The 18,348-nt window shown below is 48.3% G+C and overlaps 1 protein-coding gene across 8 annotated transcripts in view; it reads right to left on the bottom strand.

The window, feature by feature from the left end:
- The window catches only part of SEMA6C (semaphorin 6C), a 100,246-nt gene that overhangs the window by 21,478 nt on the left and 60,420 nt on the right, over positions 1-18,348 (bottom strand). For all 8 annotated transcript variants that reach the window (XM_061606883.1, XM_061606886.1, XM_061606885.1 and 5 more), the window contains 12 exons: positions 17,964-18,020; positions 17,735-17,836; positions 16,887-16,977; positions 15,189-15,311; positions 13,199-13,287; positions 12,525-12,742; positions 11,272-11,403; positions 9,780-9,935; positions 9,139-9,312; positions 5,802-5,939; positions 1,435-1,512; positions 505-560 (listed from right to left, as the gene is read on the bottom strand). In XM_061606883.1, the coding sequence (XP_061462867.1) occupies positions 505-560; positions 1,435-1,512; positions 5,802-5,939; positions 9,139-9,312; positions 9,780-9,935; positions 11,272-11,403; positions 12,525-12,742; positions 13,199-13,287; positions 15,189-15,311; positions 16,887-16,977; positions 17,735-17,836; positions 17,964-18,020 (1,414 nt within the window). The remainder of the gene's footprint in view (positions 1-504; positions 561-1,434; positions 1,513-5,801; positions 5,940-9,138; positions 9,313-9,779; positions 9,936-11,271; positions 11,404-12,524; positions 12,743-13,198; positions 13,288-15,188; positions 15,312-16,886; positions 16,978-17,734; positions 17,837-17,963; positions 18,021-18,348) is intronic.

Genomic DNA, 18,348 nt, shown 5'->3' with positions numbered 1-18,348 from the left:
TGGCTCATAACTGCCGTGCTGGGCTCCTGCTGGGAGGAAGGGCAGGATAATAATAATAACAATAGCTCCTGTGGGTTTTTTTTGGGGGGGGAGCAAACACATTTAGGTCCCAGGGCTCAGGCGCTTGGATGGTGGCAAAGGTTAAACCAATCTGTAAATCACTGTAGCACAGTCCACCCCAAAAAAGCGAGAGCGGTTGAGAAACTATATCCCATTTTAGTGGCCTTTACTTTGACCAAAAAAACCCACACACCTACACAAAACAGTTATTCACATGGCTGTCAACGACAGCCAAAGGGGGGAGAGAGGAGGGGGGTGGGTTGCAACAGGAAAGAGTCACACACTGGCGCTTTTGTCCGGCTCAGAGAGTTTTATAGCTGGACTGGGACACAGCACAAGGTCTGCTTCTCCTCTGCCGAGACCCGCACGAAACGGCAAACGCGGCTTCCTGTCCCGGGCAGCTGTGAAGAGCTCCCCCCACCCTGCTCCTTCGAGGCCGCTCACCTTGACAGTTCCCTGTGTACTTGGTGGCGCTCTCAACGTCTTGCTCGAACCCACCTCTGCGGAGGGGAGGGAGAGGCCAGGGGGCGGGTGGAGGAAAAGAGAGAAATCTCATTAAAACGAAGCCTGCCGGCTTGATGAAGTCCTCAGCTAACTGAATTAATGGGCTGGCACACGGGAAATGGAGGAAGAAGGGGAATTAAAAGCAGCAACAACAAACAACAGCGAGCTGCCCAATCCACCCCTCTCTCTCCGTCCCCAGAGGACACGGCTCGAGGGAAGGAGAATGAGAGACAGCTTGGGTGGTGATGAAGTTGGGCCATCACAAGGATTTTGCAAATGACGCCCAGAGCAGTGGTTCCCAAACCTCCCCCCCCCGCCAAGGACCACTTGGAAATTGCTGAGGGTCTTGACAGACCGATGAGGGGTTTCCCTGCCTCTGGTAGCAATTGCAGAGTGCTGTGCTAGAAGTTGTGTGATATTTTAAAATTGCACTCTCGAGGCTTCTTTTATTTCATGTATATTGTAACTGCATCGCATAACAATTTGAATTCCATAGAATTCGGAACAGGGTGGGGAAAATAAACTCTTCATTCATAAAAATAATCTAAGCTCCCTCGATAACCCAAAGCCCCTTTAACCAATTATTGTTAAACAACAACAACAACAAAATGTCAAGTTTCTAGTTCTCATGATGATGAAAGAATGCCAGGGCATAGAGGAACAGCCAGTTCCTCGTGTGGGGGAACCTCTGGCCCTCCAGATGTTTCTGAATGCCGACTCCCTTCTTCATCTCTGGCCACTGGCCATGCTTCCTGGGGTTAACGGGAGTTGTTGTTCAGCCACATCCAGGGCAACAAAGATTTTCCTAAACCTGCTTCGCAGGAACAAAAAAGAAAGAGCGTCACGGGTTGCCCCTAAAATCTGGCTTACCTGATCTCATTGCTGAAGGCGACACAAGCCCCTGTACGCAACCAAACACAGTACGGATCGCGGGAACCTAGGCAACTCCTGCGGCAGAAAAAAGTTGGGGGCTTGGAAACTGGAGCATCTGAACGCCTTGGCCAGTCCGCCCCTAACATCGTGGATGGAACTGCACAGATTGCAACGGTAACCAGTGCACCACACAACCCCCCCTCCTAAGCCCACAGAGTGGCTTGGCCACCTTGGCTCATGCTTGCAAGAACCAGAGGTGCGGCAGTGGAACCCGCTGTGGGTTTTACTCCAAACTTTCAAGGACCTATCCAAGGTGCTGAAACCCAGTCCCACAACAAGTGAAGCACTCTGGACACCTCCTTGGAGGCGCAGACCAAACCCTGTGTGGATACTGCTGGCCCATGGATGTGTAGTCACCAGCCGCCACTGGCCCGAACGGTGACTCATAAGAACATTGGAAGAGCCTGGCTGCTGGAAAGGGGGCCCATCTAGTCCAGCATCCTGTCTGGGTGCCTCTTTGGGGAAGCCCGCAAGCAGGACTTGAGCGCAAGAGCCCCCTCCCTTCCTGCGGTTTCCCACCACTGGCATTCAGAAGCAGACTGCCTCTAACAGCGGAAGTAGTGGAGGCCCAAGTCTTCATCACCCCTAACCATGAGCTGGTGCTAGACCATGGAGCCCTTGTGTGACGAAACAGACACACACCCCCGGGTGAGGACCTTGAGGAGCAGGCAGGGTCCTTTGGAGCCAGTGCTAAGCACCCCCCTGAAGAGCCCTCCAGTGTGTGGGGGGGTGAGACCTGCTGAAGAACCCTTGGACCTCTCTGCAGAGGAGGTGGAACTGTCCCCGAGTCCTCAAGAATGCTGGCACCAAAAAGGCCCAGGTCGAGGACGCAATGCCTAGTATGTATCTCTGTACCCAGAGTTGTTGCGTGGCTCATGATGGGTCCACTTGTGAGTGAGCAAGGCCCGGAACTCCTTCACTACCAGCAGCTGGGCTTAGGGGTGGCAGGTAGGTAGGTAGGTATCTGTCTGTCTATGGTTGTAACTTGTATCCAGTGAAGTCATTCTGCACATGCCCAAAATCTGTTCTGGGTTTTTCCCTAATTCTCTGGAGCTGATTTGGAGACAGCTTAGGGAAAAAAGAGGAAATATTCGTTACACTAGTGGAAATATTTATGCTAACAGAACGACCATGCTTGATACAACCCACACTATCTATCTGTCTGTCTGTCTGTCTGCCTGTCTACCCACCCAAAGTGGCTAACCTGTGGCCCTCTACAGTCTGTCTGTCTAATATCCTGCCCTTTCTCCCAGAAAGAGCCCAGGGTGGCAAACAAAAACACTAAAAACACTTCAAAGCATCTTAAAAACAAAAGACTTCAAATCAATTTCAAGCAAAAAATCTTTAACAGCATCTTTTAAAAACCAACTTTAAAAACATCTTTAAAAAGCAATTCCAGCACAGAGGCAGGTTGGGATAAGGTCTCTACTTAAAAAGCTTGTTGAAAGAGGAAGGTCTTCAGTAGGCGCCGAAAAGATAAGAAAGATGGTGCCTGCCTAATATTGAAGGAGAGGGAATTCCAAAGGGTCGATGCCACAACAGTAAAGGTCCACTTCCTATGTTGTGCAGAACGGACCTCCTGATAAAATGGTACATGCCAGATTCCCTCACCTGCAGAGCGCAGTGATCGACTGGGTATATGAGGGGTAAGACGATCTTTCCGGTATCCTGGGCCCAAGCTGCATGGGCCAAAACCAGGACCTTGAACTTGGCCCGGTAACTAACAGGCAAGCTAATGGCGTTGGAGCCAGAGTGTCTCCCTATTGAGCCTTCCAGGGGCTGGAAATTACACTGGTCTCTGGCTGCTTGTTCCCGATTTTGGGTCCTGCTCCTTCCTAGGTCGCTGAATGTCTGGTGAGATTGACCTTCAACAGTCGCCTGATCTCGCACTTGGATCATGTTTGGACATAGACAAAATTGACCTTGTTTGACCTTGGTTTGCACATCCAGAGAGACCCCTATCTGGAGCCCTAGACAGCCACTGCTGGTCAGAGATAACAACACCGAAGTAAATAGACCAAGGCAACTTCCCATGTCCCTTTTAAAATCAGCCCTTTATCCAGAACCATGAGAACTAGAATCTTAAGTTTATTTTGAAGGGAAGGACTGTAGTTCAATGGCAGAGCATCTGCGTAGCACACAGAAGATCCCATGTTCAATCCGCATGTTCGATGACATCTCCGGGTAGGGCTGGGAATGTCATGCTGCCTAAAACCCAGGAGAGCTGCTGCCAATCAGTGTCGACAATATTGAGCCAGATGGACTAACGGGTCTGAATCTGTAGAAGGCATCTTCCAACGTTCTTATTAGTCACAGTGGCTAATAAGGACATATACTGAATAATAATAATAATATATGGATCTCCCATGTTAGAAAGCAGTCTACCTTTGAATACCAGTTGCCAACAACAGGAGAGGGCTGCTGCCTTCAAACCCGAAGGATGACACAAATTCCCAGCTATGTCCCAGCTTGCTTTAACCACTAAATGCCACTTCCCTGCCCTGACTCTGCAGAGCTGACGGGAAGGCCGCTCAGGCCCTCTCCCTCAGTTCATGCCAAGGTTGTGCGCTGGGACACAAGGGTCTCTTTCTCCTGCCCTCGTCACCCACAGGCCGAGCAAACAGAATGAGCGTGACGGGATTTCTGGGTCTCTGCCATGCTGGGATTTAGAAAGGGGCCTTAGGAGAGAGAGCGAGAGAGAGAGCATGTGTGGCTGGCTTAATTGTCCGTTAAAGGAAATGAACAGCTCTGGCCCAGGTTATGCACCATGCAGCATTTCCTGGAAACGGCTAGGTCTGGCGCTCAGCACCTGTTGGAGGCAGTAGGGGAGGGGCTGGGAGGGGGTCACACAGGGTGAAGCAGAAGGCAAGAACTGACTGGCGCTCGCCCAAGCCGGCCCCTTGTAAGGACCCAACTCTGCACAACACACTAGGGATGTACTAGAATTCCGCCCAATTCAGATTTGGTACCGAATTTTCCATTAATCCGCTTATTCTCAATCGCTGAGGATCGGATTCTAATGCAGCAAATTGCTATGATTATTTTTTTTAATAAAAAAAAGCCCGTTTCTAAAACATCGATTTCAAGAATGATAATTTTCCTTCAAAAGATCAGCATTTCCTTTGAAAATATTGATATTAATACCGATTATTTTTTTCTAAGCAAAAAACAACTCCACAGATTGGTAAAACGCAGTGGCTAGCGGTTACAGAATGGACTTGAGTCAACGCCAGCCTGTTAGAACCAGATGCCTGTTGAATGCCTGTGAACTGTCAGCAGCCACCGGATTTGAATACTGGAGGATTCAGGAGAGACAGAAGAATGGACTTCTCCACACATCAGCACAGAGAGAAACGCTGGAATTTGCTCCCTCAAGAGGGAGCAATGGCCACCATCTTGGGCAGCTTTAAAAGTGGATTAGACGAATTCAGGGAGGAAGGGAAGGCAATCACAGAATCATACAATCATAGAGTTGGAAGGGGCCTCTAAGGCCATTGAGTCCAACCCCCTGCTCAATGCAGGGATGCAACTTAAAGCATCCCCGACCGTTGGGTGTCCAGCTACCTCTTGAAGGCCTCCAGTGTCAGAGAGCCCACCACCTCCTGAGGTCATTGGTGTCATTGTTGTATCACTCCAAGAGATAGGAAGTTTTTCCTGGTGTCCAGTCGAAATCGGGCTTCCTGCAACTTGAGCCCATTATTCCGCGTCCTGCACTCTGGGACGATCGAGAAGAGATCCTGGCCCTCCTCTCTGTGACAACCTTTGAAGTCCTTGAACAGTGCCATCATATCTCCCTTCAGCCTTCTCTTTTCAAGGCTAAACATGCCCAGTTCTTTCAGTCCCCCCCATAGGGCTTTGTTTCCAGTCCCCTGACCAATGGCAACTAACCACAATGGCTAGGTCCTTCCGGGGAGAGTTGCTGTTGCATCCCGGTCCCACTTCCAGGCTTCCCAGCAGCATCTGGCTGGTCCCGGTGAGAACAGGATGCTGGACTAGATGGGCCTTTTGATTTGACCCACCAGCCAGGCTCTTCTGGGGTGGTTATGCTGAGCAAGGGCTGTCGCTCAGTGACAGAGCATCTGCTTTGTACGGACCCAGGTTCAATGCCCGGCGGCATCTCCGGGTAGGGCTGGGAAGGAACCCTGTCTAAAATCTTGGAGAGCTGCTGCCAGTCAGTGTTGACACTACTGAGCTGGATGGATGAGTGGTCTGACTCGGGATAAGGCAACTCCCTATGCCTTATGGAGAAGGTTTCCGACGACACAGGGATGCACAATGATCTCCCTGCACCCCATCTCACTAACCTGCGGCAGGCACTGTAGGCAGCACAGCGGCTGAGGGGCACCCGTACCACACAGCCAGAGAAGGCCACGTACACAGCATGGTTGGCTTTGTCAAGCTCGACCCCCAAAACTCGCCGATCGTCTCTCTTGATGCTACACCTGGACAAGGGAAGAAGACACAACCTGGTAAATCTTCCTCCATCCTCCTCCATCATCATCATTTGTTTATTTATTATTTATTAATTGATTTATATCCCACCCTTCCTCCTGGCAGGAGCCCAGGGCGGCAATTATCAAAACCAAACGTTACAAACCATTATTCATGAAAATAAACACGTGCCATGCCTTCCGTTTCCATCATTTACTTCCCAGTCCTTGATAAAAACCAGCCCATCCCTCTTCAAATTTCCCTGCCTGAAAATGGCAATTTCTCCTAGGAATCAAATCCTTCAGTTTGTCTAGTCCTGCTGCCTCTACACATTTCAAGCAGCCCAATGGCTGGGAGGGAGGGAGGCATGGCTGTTAAAGAGGTATAAGATGGCCTAAAATGTATGGTGTAGATCTGGAGGTCGTCCACATTTGTCACAAAAAACTGGGTTTTAAACTGGTTTGACTGGGGCGGTCTTTTCCCACAGAAATGTGGAAACTGCTGGGGGAGAAAGGACCCCCCCCTAGCATGCAACAGCCCACTCGGCAGATAAACAGCCTCCAGAACTCCATGGGACGAGGCTGCCATGAGTGGATAAGGGGATATAGCATTTGCCACGTGGAGTTCTCGGGAGGAAACTCCAGATTTTATTAGCCACGTTAAAGTGAGGTTGCAGAAAAGCCAGAGGCTAAGATAGAGGGCGTTGGGGGGGAGGTAAGAAAGAAAGATAACAGGAAATTATACAGAAGGCAACATAGGAAACATATGCCTCTAAAAATACTCAAAACAGAAATAAATTAATGCATAACAGAACGGCGGCTTTAGAAACCAAAACCTGAGAAGAACGAGAATGTTATTGGCAATTACACTAAATTTTTGGTCTATTTTTGCCTCTGCGGCGCCTGCTGGCAATGTTTAGGAGGTTAAAAACAGCAAAATTAAGAGGGTTTTGTGTGTGCGTGCGTGTGTGAAATCACTAGGGATAAAAAAAGCCCGTTCGCTAACACAGGAAGTCGAGAGAGACCTTTTACGCCTCCTCGTACGTAGAACGGGGCAATACATTTCCCCCGTTCGAGAACAACTGCGAATTCCATGAAGCTCAGGCCGGAAAGACAGGGGAGAGGAAAACAGTTTTAAATAATAATAATATAATACACATGTTCCCGCTGTGAGAGGAAGGAGGCTAATTGCAAAGAGGTAGCGTGGGCGCAAAAGGGTAGAGGTGAGCTTGCTGGGAAGCTTCTGTCTCCTTCCCCCTTCTCTGGTTGTATCAGTTTGGGTTTTGGTTTTAAGAGAGAAAGGCTTGAAAGCTGGATAATAAAAGCCATTGCTTGCTGTGATGTGCACTGATTCCACTAACGTCTTGGTTGAACAGGTCTGGTTGGCTTTTGAGAGGCCCTGTGAAAACCTGCCAAACCTAATCACCGGAGGCGATCCAGCGGACCCACTCCCCCGGCAGCGGTGCTTATCTCCCACACCACGCGACACCAACTAGGCATGGACGGATCTATCCATTTCAATCTCTCTCCTCATTCCCCGCCCCCTCCCCATCTTTCAGTCCAGTTCGCCACATCCGTCCGCAAATGTTTCTTTCAAACAGACCTCCCGAAAACTCTCCTAACATGCACATTTTTGCAATCCATTTTGTTCCTGGCGCAATGTTGGTTTTTTGCCACGTTACCTTCGTGCACTGTCATGAACCCTTTCCCCTAATATGTGCAGTTCTGTACACATTTTTTCCCCCGGCTAGAGAGCCGGATCACAAAATTTGGAGAAGTGTACATTTCGAAGGGCGGCTGCGCTATCGTTTGCATATTGGTTCGGGAAGCACAAAACAGGAAGCGCGCATTAATGTGTAAACCAAACTGAATTTCTCTCATCAACACTCTGGAAGGAATCGTAGCCCAGTGAATGAACTCGAACTCGCCATGCAGAAGGTCCCAAGTTCAGTCCCGGATATGCCCGAATGAACTAGTTGTCAGTGGTGGCTGGTGGCCATCGAGGAAACGGTCCCATAGGCCACATTCACCCTGTACATTTATTCCCCTATTATTCCACTTTAAACAGTCATGGTTTTCCCCAAAGAATCCTGGGGAGTGTAGTTTGTGAAGGACGCTGAGAGTTGCTTAGGAGATCCCTGTTCTCCTCACAGAGCTACAATTCCCTGAGTGATTTAACAGTCAGTCCTTTCCAGTGAACTCTGGGAATTGCAAGTCTGTAAGGGGAATATGGCTTTCCTAACAACTATCAGCACCCTTCACAAGCTACACTTCCCAGGATTCTTTGGGGAAAACCATGACTGTTTAAAGTGCAATAAATGTACAGTGTGAATGTGGCCTCAGTGCACCCACTTGGATTCGTTGCAAGTAAAAAGAGAGACAGGGTTAGGGGTGAGCAGAGGGCAGGCTGAGCTTGGTGTGGCAGTTGCCCTAATGGACTAGCCTCCGCTGCTGGTAGCAGACGATGGAGAAAGGCCTTCCTTTGCCGGAGACTCCCCTGCCAGTCAGAGCAGACAGCCCGAGGCTGGACGGACCAATGGCTTGACTCTGTCTAAAAGGACAGCTTTGCGTCTTCACTCTTCATTCAAATTTTCAAAATTTAACATAATCAGAAACAAAAGTTAGAGTCACACACAGAATTGCTAGGTACTGCTGGCCTTGCATCCCCCGGTGGGTGCACAGGAACAACGGATGTTGCTTTCTGTTAAGTCAGACCATCGGTCCATCTAGCTGAATACTGGCCACACTGACGAGCAGCAACTCTCCAGGGTTTTAGAAAGGGGATCTCTCCCACTTTACCTGGAAAGGCTGAGGATTCAGCCTAGGACCTTCTGTGGACAAAGAAGGTGCTCTGTCCCTGAGTTAATAGCCTTTTCCCTAATCATAATGCAAGATTCCAGTCCTTGTGGGTCTGAATGAAAGACTGATTTAAATAGGAAGCTGCCTTATACAGATTCTTGGTCCATCTCGGTGAGAATTGCCTAACGCCACTGTTCTTCAACCTTTGGAATTCCCAGATGTTGATGGAGTTCCCAGCTCCCGTCATCCCTAACCACTGGTCCTGCTGTCTAGGGAACCCAAGATTGAAGAACAGTGGCCTACACTGACCGGCGGCAGCTGTCCAGGGTTTTCAGGCAGGGAACGTTTTTCAAGGGGTTGGGAGGGGGGGAGAGAGCTTGGGGATCACTGATGTAGCAGGTTCAGAGCTCACCGGGATGGGTTGTAGGCAGACATTTCCTCCAGCAGCAAAGTCTCAACCGTGGCGTTCTTGGTGGTCGTGGAGAGGACCTTCAACATCATGCCATCTTCTGAGCCCAGGAAGAGAACCGTGTAATTCTGAAAGGGGCCGGCCGCCGTGTCCACAGCCAAATGGGTTAGCTTGTACCTGGGAGAATAGCCGGGGGGGGGGAGAAGAAATGACCATCCCTTACACACTTTGTACATTTTGTAAAGCGAGGCTCCTGAAAGCTAGCCACTCACATTCTGCAAAGCTTATTTTAAAAGAGCTGGCACAAGAAAAGAGTCTCTGCCCCCGCCAGCTAGCAGCTCAGGTTCTGCAAAGCTTATTTCAAAGAAGCTTGTTCAAGAGGAGAGGCCCTTGCTAGCTAGCACGTCAGGTTCTGCATGGGTTGTTTTTAAAGTAAAGGAGAGGTACGCTTCTCTAAAGATTGTCAATGTCATCCCAGAAGAGAGGAGCCAACCTCAACAGAGACTGAGTCGAATCAGGAGAAATGAATTCAAAAGAGGGGAAACCGGGCTTGTAAAAAGTATCTTGGGAGAAGAGCGGGCGATTTAGCAGGAATGCCTATGAGCCCCCAGCCCAGCTCTGTCTGTGACGGGCAAAGCTTTTACCTGCTGGTGGTCTTGGTAAACCACGGCTGCTCTGTGATCGAGGGTACCGCTTCATCCAGCAGAGGGAAGGACTTGATGAACCCCAACATCTCATCAGGGAAACTGTTGGAGGTTTTGTAACCCAACGCTTTGCCGATTCCAGCGCAGCAGCCGGGTCTGGAAGGTAAGGGGGTTGGGGAATCACGAGTAAGGGGTAGTGGTAAGGAACAGACAGGTAAGTAGAAGATCCTCCCACTCTATCTCAAACTCCACTCCCCCCACTTCTGAACATGGCAGATTTCCACACACTTTGTCTATATGTTTCGAAAACTTTCTTTGCAACCCTGAGGACTAGAATCTTGCTGATTAAAAAAAAAAGCTAAGAGCAATTTTTATCATCTGTCTAAGTTCTGCACATAAGAAAAATGAACAGTGCTGCTTATGATAGCCTCTACAATTTAAAATTGGGGGGGGGATGCACGACAGCTGCTGATGCTTTTTCAAAAACAGCTGCCATCTGCTCCTCAAATGCAATATGAATCCTTTTTTTAAAAAAAGAAGTAGTGGGCAGGTGTACAGGAGAGGAATCAGCTACCTCCATGCTGCACTAGCGAAAAAAATCAAATTAAATTATAGTCTCCTGCCCAGGTGATCTAAACTCCTCACACCCATCTAAATGATGGGGGGGGGGAGTCATAGCTTATTTTGCATCATCTGTCCTGCAGTTCTGCAACTTTGAATGGCTGTTCATTTTGCTGGTCGCAAGGAAGGCAAAGACTTATGCGAGGACAGTGGCCAAGGTCTGTCTCCAACCAACAAAAAAAAAATATTCAGCCACCCCCTACAAGCTTTTGAGAATCCAGCAGATTTGCAACCCTGTTTTCACAATCCATAGAGGCCAGAAAATTGACTTTAATATTAAATAAAAAAGCTGGGACTCATGAATACCTCCAGAATCTTAGGGACTAGAAACCCGATATTTTTTTAAAAAGAAATTAAAGCAGTGCTTCTCACGAAGCCAGTTTCTGGGGGTGATTCTGTGTCCGGCACTTCCCTAAGAAGCACACCCTGACCCGAACCCCAACTGTGACCCACCGTAGTCCACCCCCCCTTTCCAAAGATCTACATATGAGGGGTGGGGAATCTGTGGCCCTCAGGCTAATTTTATGCGGGGGTGGGGAACCCAGAGAGCAATGGTAAAGGTGAAAAGACCTCTGAAGCCAACGTGTCCCTCTCCCCCAGGAAGCCTGTGGGGTGGAGATGAAGAGAGAGCGAGTGTTTGGCCCTCTAACCCTGCTCGCTGCCACCATGAGGCCCCCAACAGATTACCCTTCCCCCCCCCCCACGGGGAGGGAATGCAGACCTTGACAAAAAAAAAATTGCTTTTTGCCTCGATCTATCGGTTAAAACCCTGGGGAAGTTTTATTTATTTATTATGTGTTCAGTTTATATCCTGCCCTTCCTCCCAGTAGGAGCTCAGGGTAGTTTCTCTCGTTATTTTTTTTCTTCCTACCTGGGCTTTGGCACTTTGTCTTCGGGGATGGGCGTCCAGGCCGCATCGGCGTTCTTCTGCTCCTTGAATTTGCTGTTGAAGACCCGCTCCACTTCATCCATGTAGAAGCCACAGACCGCCGAGCCCGTGATGCTGGGCACAGGGAAGAAGGAACAGGGCAAGAGGTGAGGACTAGATTCTTATGCAGGGGTGTAGTCGTCCAGGGTCTTGGGGGGTCTTAGACCTTTACTTTTTTGGGAGCAGGGTCCCAGCAGGGTCCCTATATCTCCAGCATCCTCTGAGCCAATCAGCATGAAAGAAGAGTGTGTTAGCCACTGAGAAGAGTCTTCTAGCATGCTTCCTTGCCCCTTCCTGCTGATTGCAGCCAGTCAGAGTGAAAGGAGATAAGTCAGCCACTGAGAAGACTCTTCTCAGTAGTTAACACACTCCCCTTTCGTGCTGATTGGCTCCTAGGGACCGCTGTAGTTGTAAGAGAAAGCATTAACGAGGACAGAGAAGCAGAAAGCAGTATTCAAACCTGGCCAGATTGTTCCATAATGTTAGGTTGTATAATTTTAGAAGGGGTGTGGCCGTGAAGGGGTTTAGCTGTGACTATCATGAAGGGACCCTGCACTTCCAAATTTGCCACTACACTGCTGATCGTATGTTATTTTGAGGGGAAGAGCAATGGCTCAGTGGTCGAGTGCCCGCTTTGCGTGCAAAACATCACAAGGAGGTCTATCTCCAGGCAGAGCTGGGAATGTCCACTGACTGTGAAACCCTTGAGTGCTATTGCCAGTCAGTGTGGACAGTGTTGATCTAGATGCACCAAGGGTCTGACTGGGTGTAAAGCAGTTTCCTAATCTCTCCTGAGGGAAGCCGTTTCATCTTGCCAGTTGGTACAGCTGGCTTTGGTAGAATGCAAGCCTTGCAGCTTGGATTCTGCAAGGCTTACTCCTTGTCATACAAGCTAGCAGCTCAAGCTTTGGGGGGGGAATCATCATAATTCTTCCATGAAATTCATATCCTGCCTCTCCACCATAAGGACTCAAGGTGGTCAAAGGCAATAAAACAGAAAGTAAAATGCAAAAAAAAAAAAAACAAGGCAGGCAAAACCAATCAATGGAATCAAAGGGGCAAGCTTTGTGCAAGATGACAATTCAGAATCTGCAAGACCTGCTTTAAGGATCTCGGGGTAAAGACAAGATTCGGTCAAGCTAACAGCTCAGGTTCTGCAAAGCTCAGGGAGGGCAAGGCTTGGCAGGGGTGGTTACCTGTTGGACTGGGTGGTGAAGACCCCGAAGATGGCTGGCCGCCCGTTCACCTGGGTTAAGTCTGTGACAGCCTGAAGGACATCAAAGTAGAAGAAGGAATCGCCGGGCACGGAACAATTAAGGCGGGCTTTGAGGAACGACGTCCAGTATTTCTCCAGCACCCTGGGAGACCCACCCATGTCATTTTTGCACACCCGTCCCACACGGGCAAAGATAACCTGGAATTGGGGGGGAGGGGAGAGAGAGAGATAAGTAACACTGGAGAGTGAATCCTTTTGTCCTAGGCACAAAATGTCTCCAACAGAATAGCCAACAAACAGTGCAATGCAGAATTCTACCACCTCAACCTACCATCTCTTTGTGTGTCAGGTGGATATGGAAGCAGACTGCTCCTGCATATGGAGGCTCTATATAGTCTCTAAGGAATACAGAGAGCAGAGTGGAGAATCTCTCCAAAATCTTTCATTGCTATGTAATAATGTTGTCAAGGACCACTACTGTTTATGCAATGTTATTGGTACTGGGTGTTATTATATCACATGTAATATACTGTTATTATAAATCTGTTTAATCTTTATATTATCTGCATCAAACAAGCATGATTTGTTTCGTTCTGTTTTTTTAAAAAGGCACTAAATCCATCAGCACTGGGCACCGCCATCAGGAATACTCACCCGGCCTAGCGTGGTGTATTCCATGGAGATCTCCCGGAAGAAGAAATAAATGTAATCACCGTACTCGAGAGCGTGGAGAAAATGAGGTTCTGGAAGGGTGGGGGTGGAGAGGGAAACAAGCCATTTTTAAAAAACATGAATGCTGGGGGCGGGAGGCACCACAGCCACGCATGTAGGGGAGAGGGGACAGACAGCGGGGCACAGCACCCCACCCCTGGGGCAGGCAACAGCCTCAATCCCCCTCCAACACCAGACTGTTCCGTCCATGTTTTATTGATGCATTATTTTATTTATTTACACATTTATAACCCACCCTTTCATCAGAACACATTAACTTTCTAAGAATGTATCAAGGCATTAAAAAAAATACAGTCAGTTAACACAACCATAAAAGCATCAATAAAACACCAATGATACAGATTGGTTAAAAAGAAGGGGGGGGAATCAAATGACAAAGGCCTGTCTAAATAATATAGTTTTCACATCTGAAAGAAGGGAGAAATTATTCCTGCCTAACCTCTAGTGGCAGGGAGTTCCACAGGGCAGGGCCTGCCACACTAAAGGCTCGGTCCCTGGGACCACCAAGAGTGCCCCATCAGAAGATCTCAGTGATCGAGGTGTCATCTTTTTCTTTAGCAAGGGCCACCCGTCACCGCATCCCACAGGAGCTAGAAGTCATACTCCATTGCCCCACAGGACTGTGTGGGAGGGCAGACCCCCGCTTTGTACCTTCTCCCCTTATCAAAACTCTTATTGTCTTCCCCCTGTTGCAAGACGGCAATCTTCCAGATCGGAAATCCCGAGATCATTGCTGGCAAGGGGAATTCTGGAGATGCGATTCCTGAGGATCAGCCTTGCCCTTTTTGTACCTCGACGCCTCCTCCTGTCTCCTTAGTGTAACCACAAACCAAAGCGATCCGGGCTCTTCGCCTCCTTAGAGCCCAAGCTCTAACTGCTAGACTCTACAGCCCCTTCCAAGAGCCAGGAAAGAACCTAGGGGTCCTGATGTCCAACCACCCTGCCATCCACATGCACATAGTTCTGCTTTGCACCTAAAAAATTACTGCATCATCATCATCATCATCATCACCACCACCACCACCACACTGTCAGAGAGGGGGGGAAAAGTCTTAAGGGCCGTTTTGAAAGCAAGCAACACTCATAACAGCTTTTTTTAGATTCCATAATAAAACATGTTTTTTTAAAAAAAAAAAGCCGTTATGAGTGTTGCTTGCTTTCAAAACGTCCCTGTTTTCCCTCCCTCTCTGACAGGCTTATAACAATAAGTTGAACTTTCAAAATCATTTTTAGTCTTGCAGTAGTTTACATGGTTTTACGATGCTGTTTTGAACTGTTTTGCATTGTTCGGCCCGTTTCTAATATTTGTGACATTTAATTTTCAGCTTCTAAATCTCCTCGAGTTTGATTTGATGGGACGTAAAGAAAAAGATACTCAAACATTTAGCACCAAACACACAGACTAGGGATAAGTGAATCGGCCCCTCTCATTTTTCCACTCTTCAGTTCTCTAGAATTTCATATCAGTTTGCTTAAAAAAAAAAAAAAAGCCCTTGTGAAAATCATCAGCGTTTTATTGCTAATTCCTCCTGACAGACACAGGCTTGTATGCAGTTTCACCTAACATACACATGTTTGCAAGGAATTTCCCCTAATATAATACATTTTTGTACATTAGTTTCACAAACTGATGCATTTTTTCCACACACTCTGTGGCTGGAGAACTGCACTGTGAAATTCAGAGGAGTCCAAATTCCAAAGGAGGGCTTTCTTTTGTCATAGTTTTGAAAACTGCAAATTTGGTAGATTTGCCTTTAAATGCAAACTGAATTGAAATTCTCCCCCATTCCCTGTGCCCAACTCTCTCCCCTTTTGCTGTCTCCAGAGCACAGCAAAAGATAAAACTGCCTAATCCCACCCACCAGTCACGCACCATCACACACACCCCACCATCTCCCCAGCTGAGACTCACCTCGCAGCCACTTGGAGTCATATTTGACGGTCCGGAGGACAGGACTTTGCTCCCCCAAACTTCGATAGATGACCGCGTCGCTGGCTTGGAAGTCAGCCACAGTGGCAGAGTAGAGATTTCCTTCTGGGGGGCGAGGAGAGAGAAAAAAGCAGTTTCCCAAGAGACTACCATCAGTCTGCCATGCCGGCAGTGGTGCCTAGTGCCTCCGATGTCAGTGGGGCAGGGAATCCACTCTGGGTTTTAGTCCGAACTTTCGAGGAGCTGTCCATGGCGCTGAAAGCAGACGCCTGCTTTCAGCACCGTGGGCAGCTCTTTGCAGGTTGCCTTCGGTGCTTTGGACAGCGCGTTGGAAGAAAATTGGCTGGCAGACATGGAAATGATTGAATTGGAAATGCTCATAAAAAGAAGTGAACGCATCTATTGACTAGCCTTCGATTTCCAAATTAAGACAGACGCTCAGACAATGTATCATATCGGTTATAGTAACGACAACTGGCAGCTAAAAGGAGCCCCATCATTATACATTTCACAATAGCGACCCCTGAAGAAGACCTGCTACAGGCTGAAATGCGTATGGTCTTTCCTTAAGCTGCCCTTTAGCCAAGTGTCTGTATTAAGTATTTATTGCAAAGTTGGTATATATGTACACAAGAGATTGTGGATTTTATACAACCCTTCCATCTTCACATAGGACAATATATGTTGTGCGATGAAGATATTTCTTTTAATTATGTTTTACGGTGATAATTATTAAAAATACTTTTTAATACTTGAGTTAACATACAACTTTGTCCATTTTTAAAAAAAATCCAATCAATGCCAGAACTTCCTGTTCTCAATTTCTCATTGTAACTTCTTTATTAACTTTGAAACGCAAGTGGGAACTTCCAACAACAATTGCTCTTGTGCCTGGGTGGTGCACACAAAGCATTGGCTTCATGAGGAACGGCACTCACAGGCTGAGCATGGGAAACAGAAGGAACCAGCGGGTTCTGCAACAAAATGTTGCAGCATAGAGTAATCCTCCTTCAGGAGTCTTCATTACATTCAGCCTCTTTCCTGGCTTTCCATTTTCACTCCACCCTAGCAGGAAGTATTCCAGGGCATACCTAGAGGTTTGCAAAAGCAGCGGGGGGAACTCTTACACACACCCTTTCCCCAAAAAAACAGCCCAGTGAGGACTGTGCATGTTCGGTGGGCCCAGAATGCTGACCAACCATCAGAGCAAAAATAATGTTGGAATAGACAAATCTAACCAGTGTGGTGAAGCGTTTAGAATATCTGACAGACCAAGGAGACCTGGATTCAAATCTTCCCTTAACCATGAAACACGCTGGGTGATTTTGGGACCAGTCACCGTTCTCTCAACCTAACCTACCTCACAGGGTTGTTAAGAGGGTGAAGGGGTGGAGGGGAAGAACTGCAGTTTGCCACCGTGAGCTCCTGGGAGGAAGAAGAGCATGTCAAAACAATGCAGTGTTTTCGTGGGCGGTGGAGAGAAGTCCTTCATTCAGTACCATGAAGACTGGGGCGTTGTTTTTAAAAGGAGAACGGCATCTTTACGGTAGGACTGGGATCCCAAGTGTGCATCCTCGATTTTTTAAATTGGAGACACAGCCCTGGTGCCTACCAATGTTCTAGGTGTCAAAAAACAAAAAAGGAAGCGCATTGCACAAGAGCGACGTTTTGTAGACATACCCGCAAAAAGGGCCACATTGCTCTGCTTTGCGTCAAAGGGGCATCGCGCCTGTCCGTTCAGCTCTTCCCCTTCCTGCTCCAGGCTGCTGATCTGAGTGACAAGGACGGTGAGGGGAGGGGTTTAGTCAAAGGCCGATGCCACAGACCCGCCTCTGAACCCAAGAAGGGCCTCCACACACAGGACTCCACAGCGTCTTCGCCCACAGAGGTGACCCAGCATGCATTGCCAAATATCCACTGAATCTGCACCTGGGAGATGCATTCATTCAGAGGCGGGGAAACTTTTTCAGCCCAAGGGCCGCATTCCCTTCCGAGGGCCGCATGCCAGTCATGGGCGGGACCAGCGGCAAAAGATGGCAGAGCAATGAGGGCAAATTTTAGCTTTGCAGAGTAGGCTAGCGTCTGCACCCACTCAACCCCTCTCTCTCTTCTATCCAGGCAAGCAAGAGGCTAATCAGAGTGCAAGGGGCACATTGTAGCCAGGCAGAAACACTCGTGATGCAAGACAGGGATAGAATCATAGAAGAGTAGAGTTGGAAGGGGTCTTTAAGGCTATCCAGTCCAACCCCCTACTCCATGCAGGAATCCAACTCAAAGCATCCCCGACAGGTGGCTGTCCAGCTGCCTCTTGTAGGCCTCTAGTGTTGAAGAGCCCACCACCTCCCGAGGTCATTGGTTCCATTGTTGTACCACTCTAACAGGAAGTTTTTCCTTATGAAATCTGGCTTCCTGTGACTTAAGCCCATCATTCTATGGGATCCTAGGGGTGTGTGGCCTGGAGAGAGTTCTATGGGCCGGACAGAGGGCCACACATTAATTGGTTCCAAATGAGCCCCGCCCATTTGTACCTTGTAGGTCCGACACATGGGGTTGAAGGCATTTGTCCCGCATGCCAAGAGGGTTTCAGCATTCTTTGGAACCAAGACTTTGATGTAGTTGTAACACTCGTTCTACAATCGGGGTAGAGCAAGAGAAGGTGAAGCACTTAGCCCTTTGTGGGGAATGACTTATCCCACCTCACCCAACCAACGCCTGCATCAGTCCTGCACTAACAGATCGAGATCTTGCTGTTCTTACCCGAAGTTTCCCTCTCATTGCGCAATTCTCCATATCCTGCGTCTTCCATGTGAGATGCTGAGGGTGAGAGGGAGAACAGAGAAATCAGAACAGGGCAATGGTTAGGGAAAGTACAACAGTGGGGTTCTAGGCAGTACATGAAGCAACACCTAGAACGGTCAAGGCAGGGATCAGTTTTGAACAGTGCACAGATTTAGCAGAAGAGGCTTCTAGGCAGCACATTATTTCCATGAGAAAGGGGTACAAGACAGCTCACATAAGATCATGGTGGGAATGCATTCTAGATTTCTCATAGCAACTACTCCAGTTTCTATACAGCTCAGTCAAGGAGGGCTCCTAGGCAGTGGATAAAAAATCCCAACAGCTATGAATTATTGGAAGCTCA

This window comes from Rhineura floridana, chromosome 22 (genome assembly GCF_030035675.1).
Source record: "Rhineura floridana isolate rRhiFlo1 chromosome 22, rRhiFlo1.hap2, whole genome shotgun sequence".
Classification (NCBI taxonomy): Eukaryota; Metazoa; Chordata; class Lepidosauria; order Squamata; family Rhineuridae; genus Rhineura; species Rhineura floridana.
Note: the sequence above shows the minus strand (reverse complement) of the source record. Positions and strands in the feature narration are given on the sequence as shown.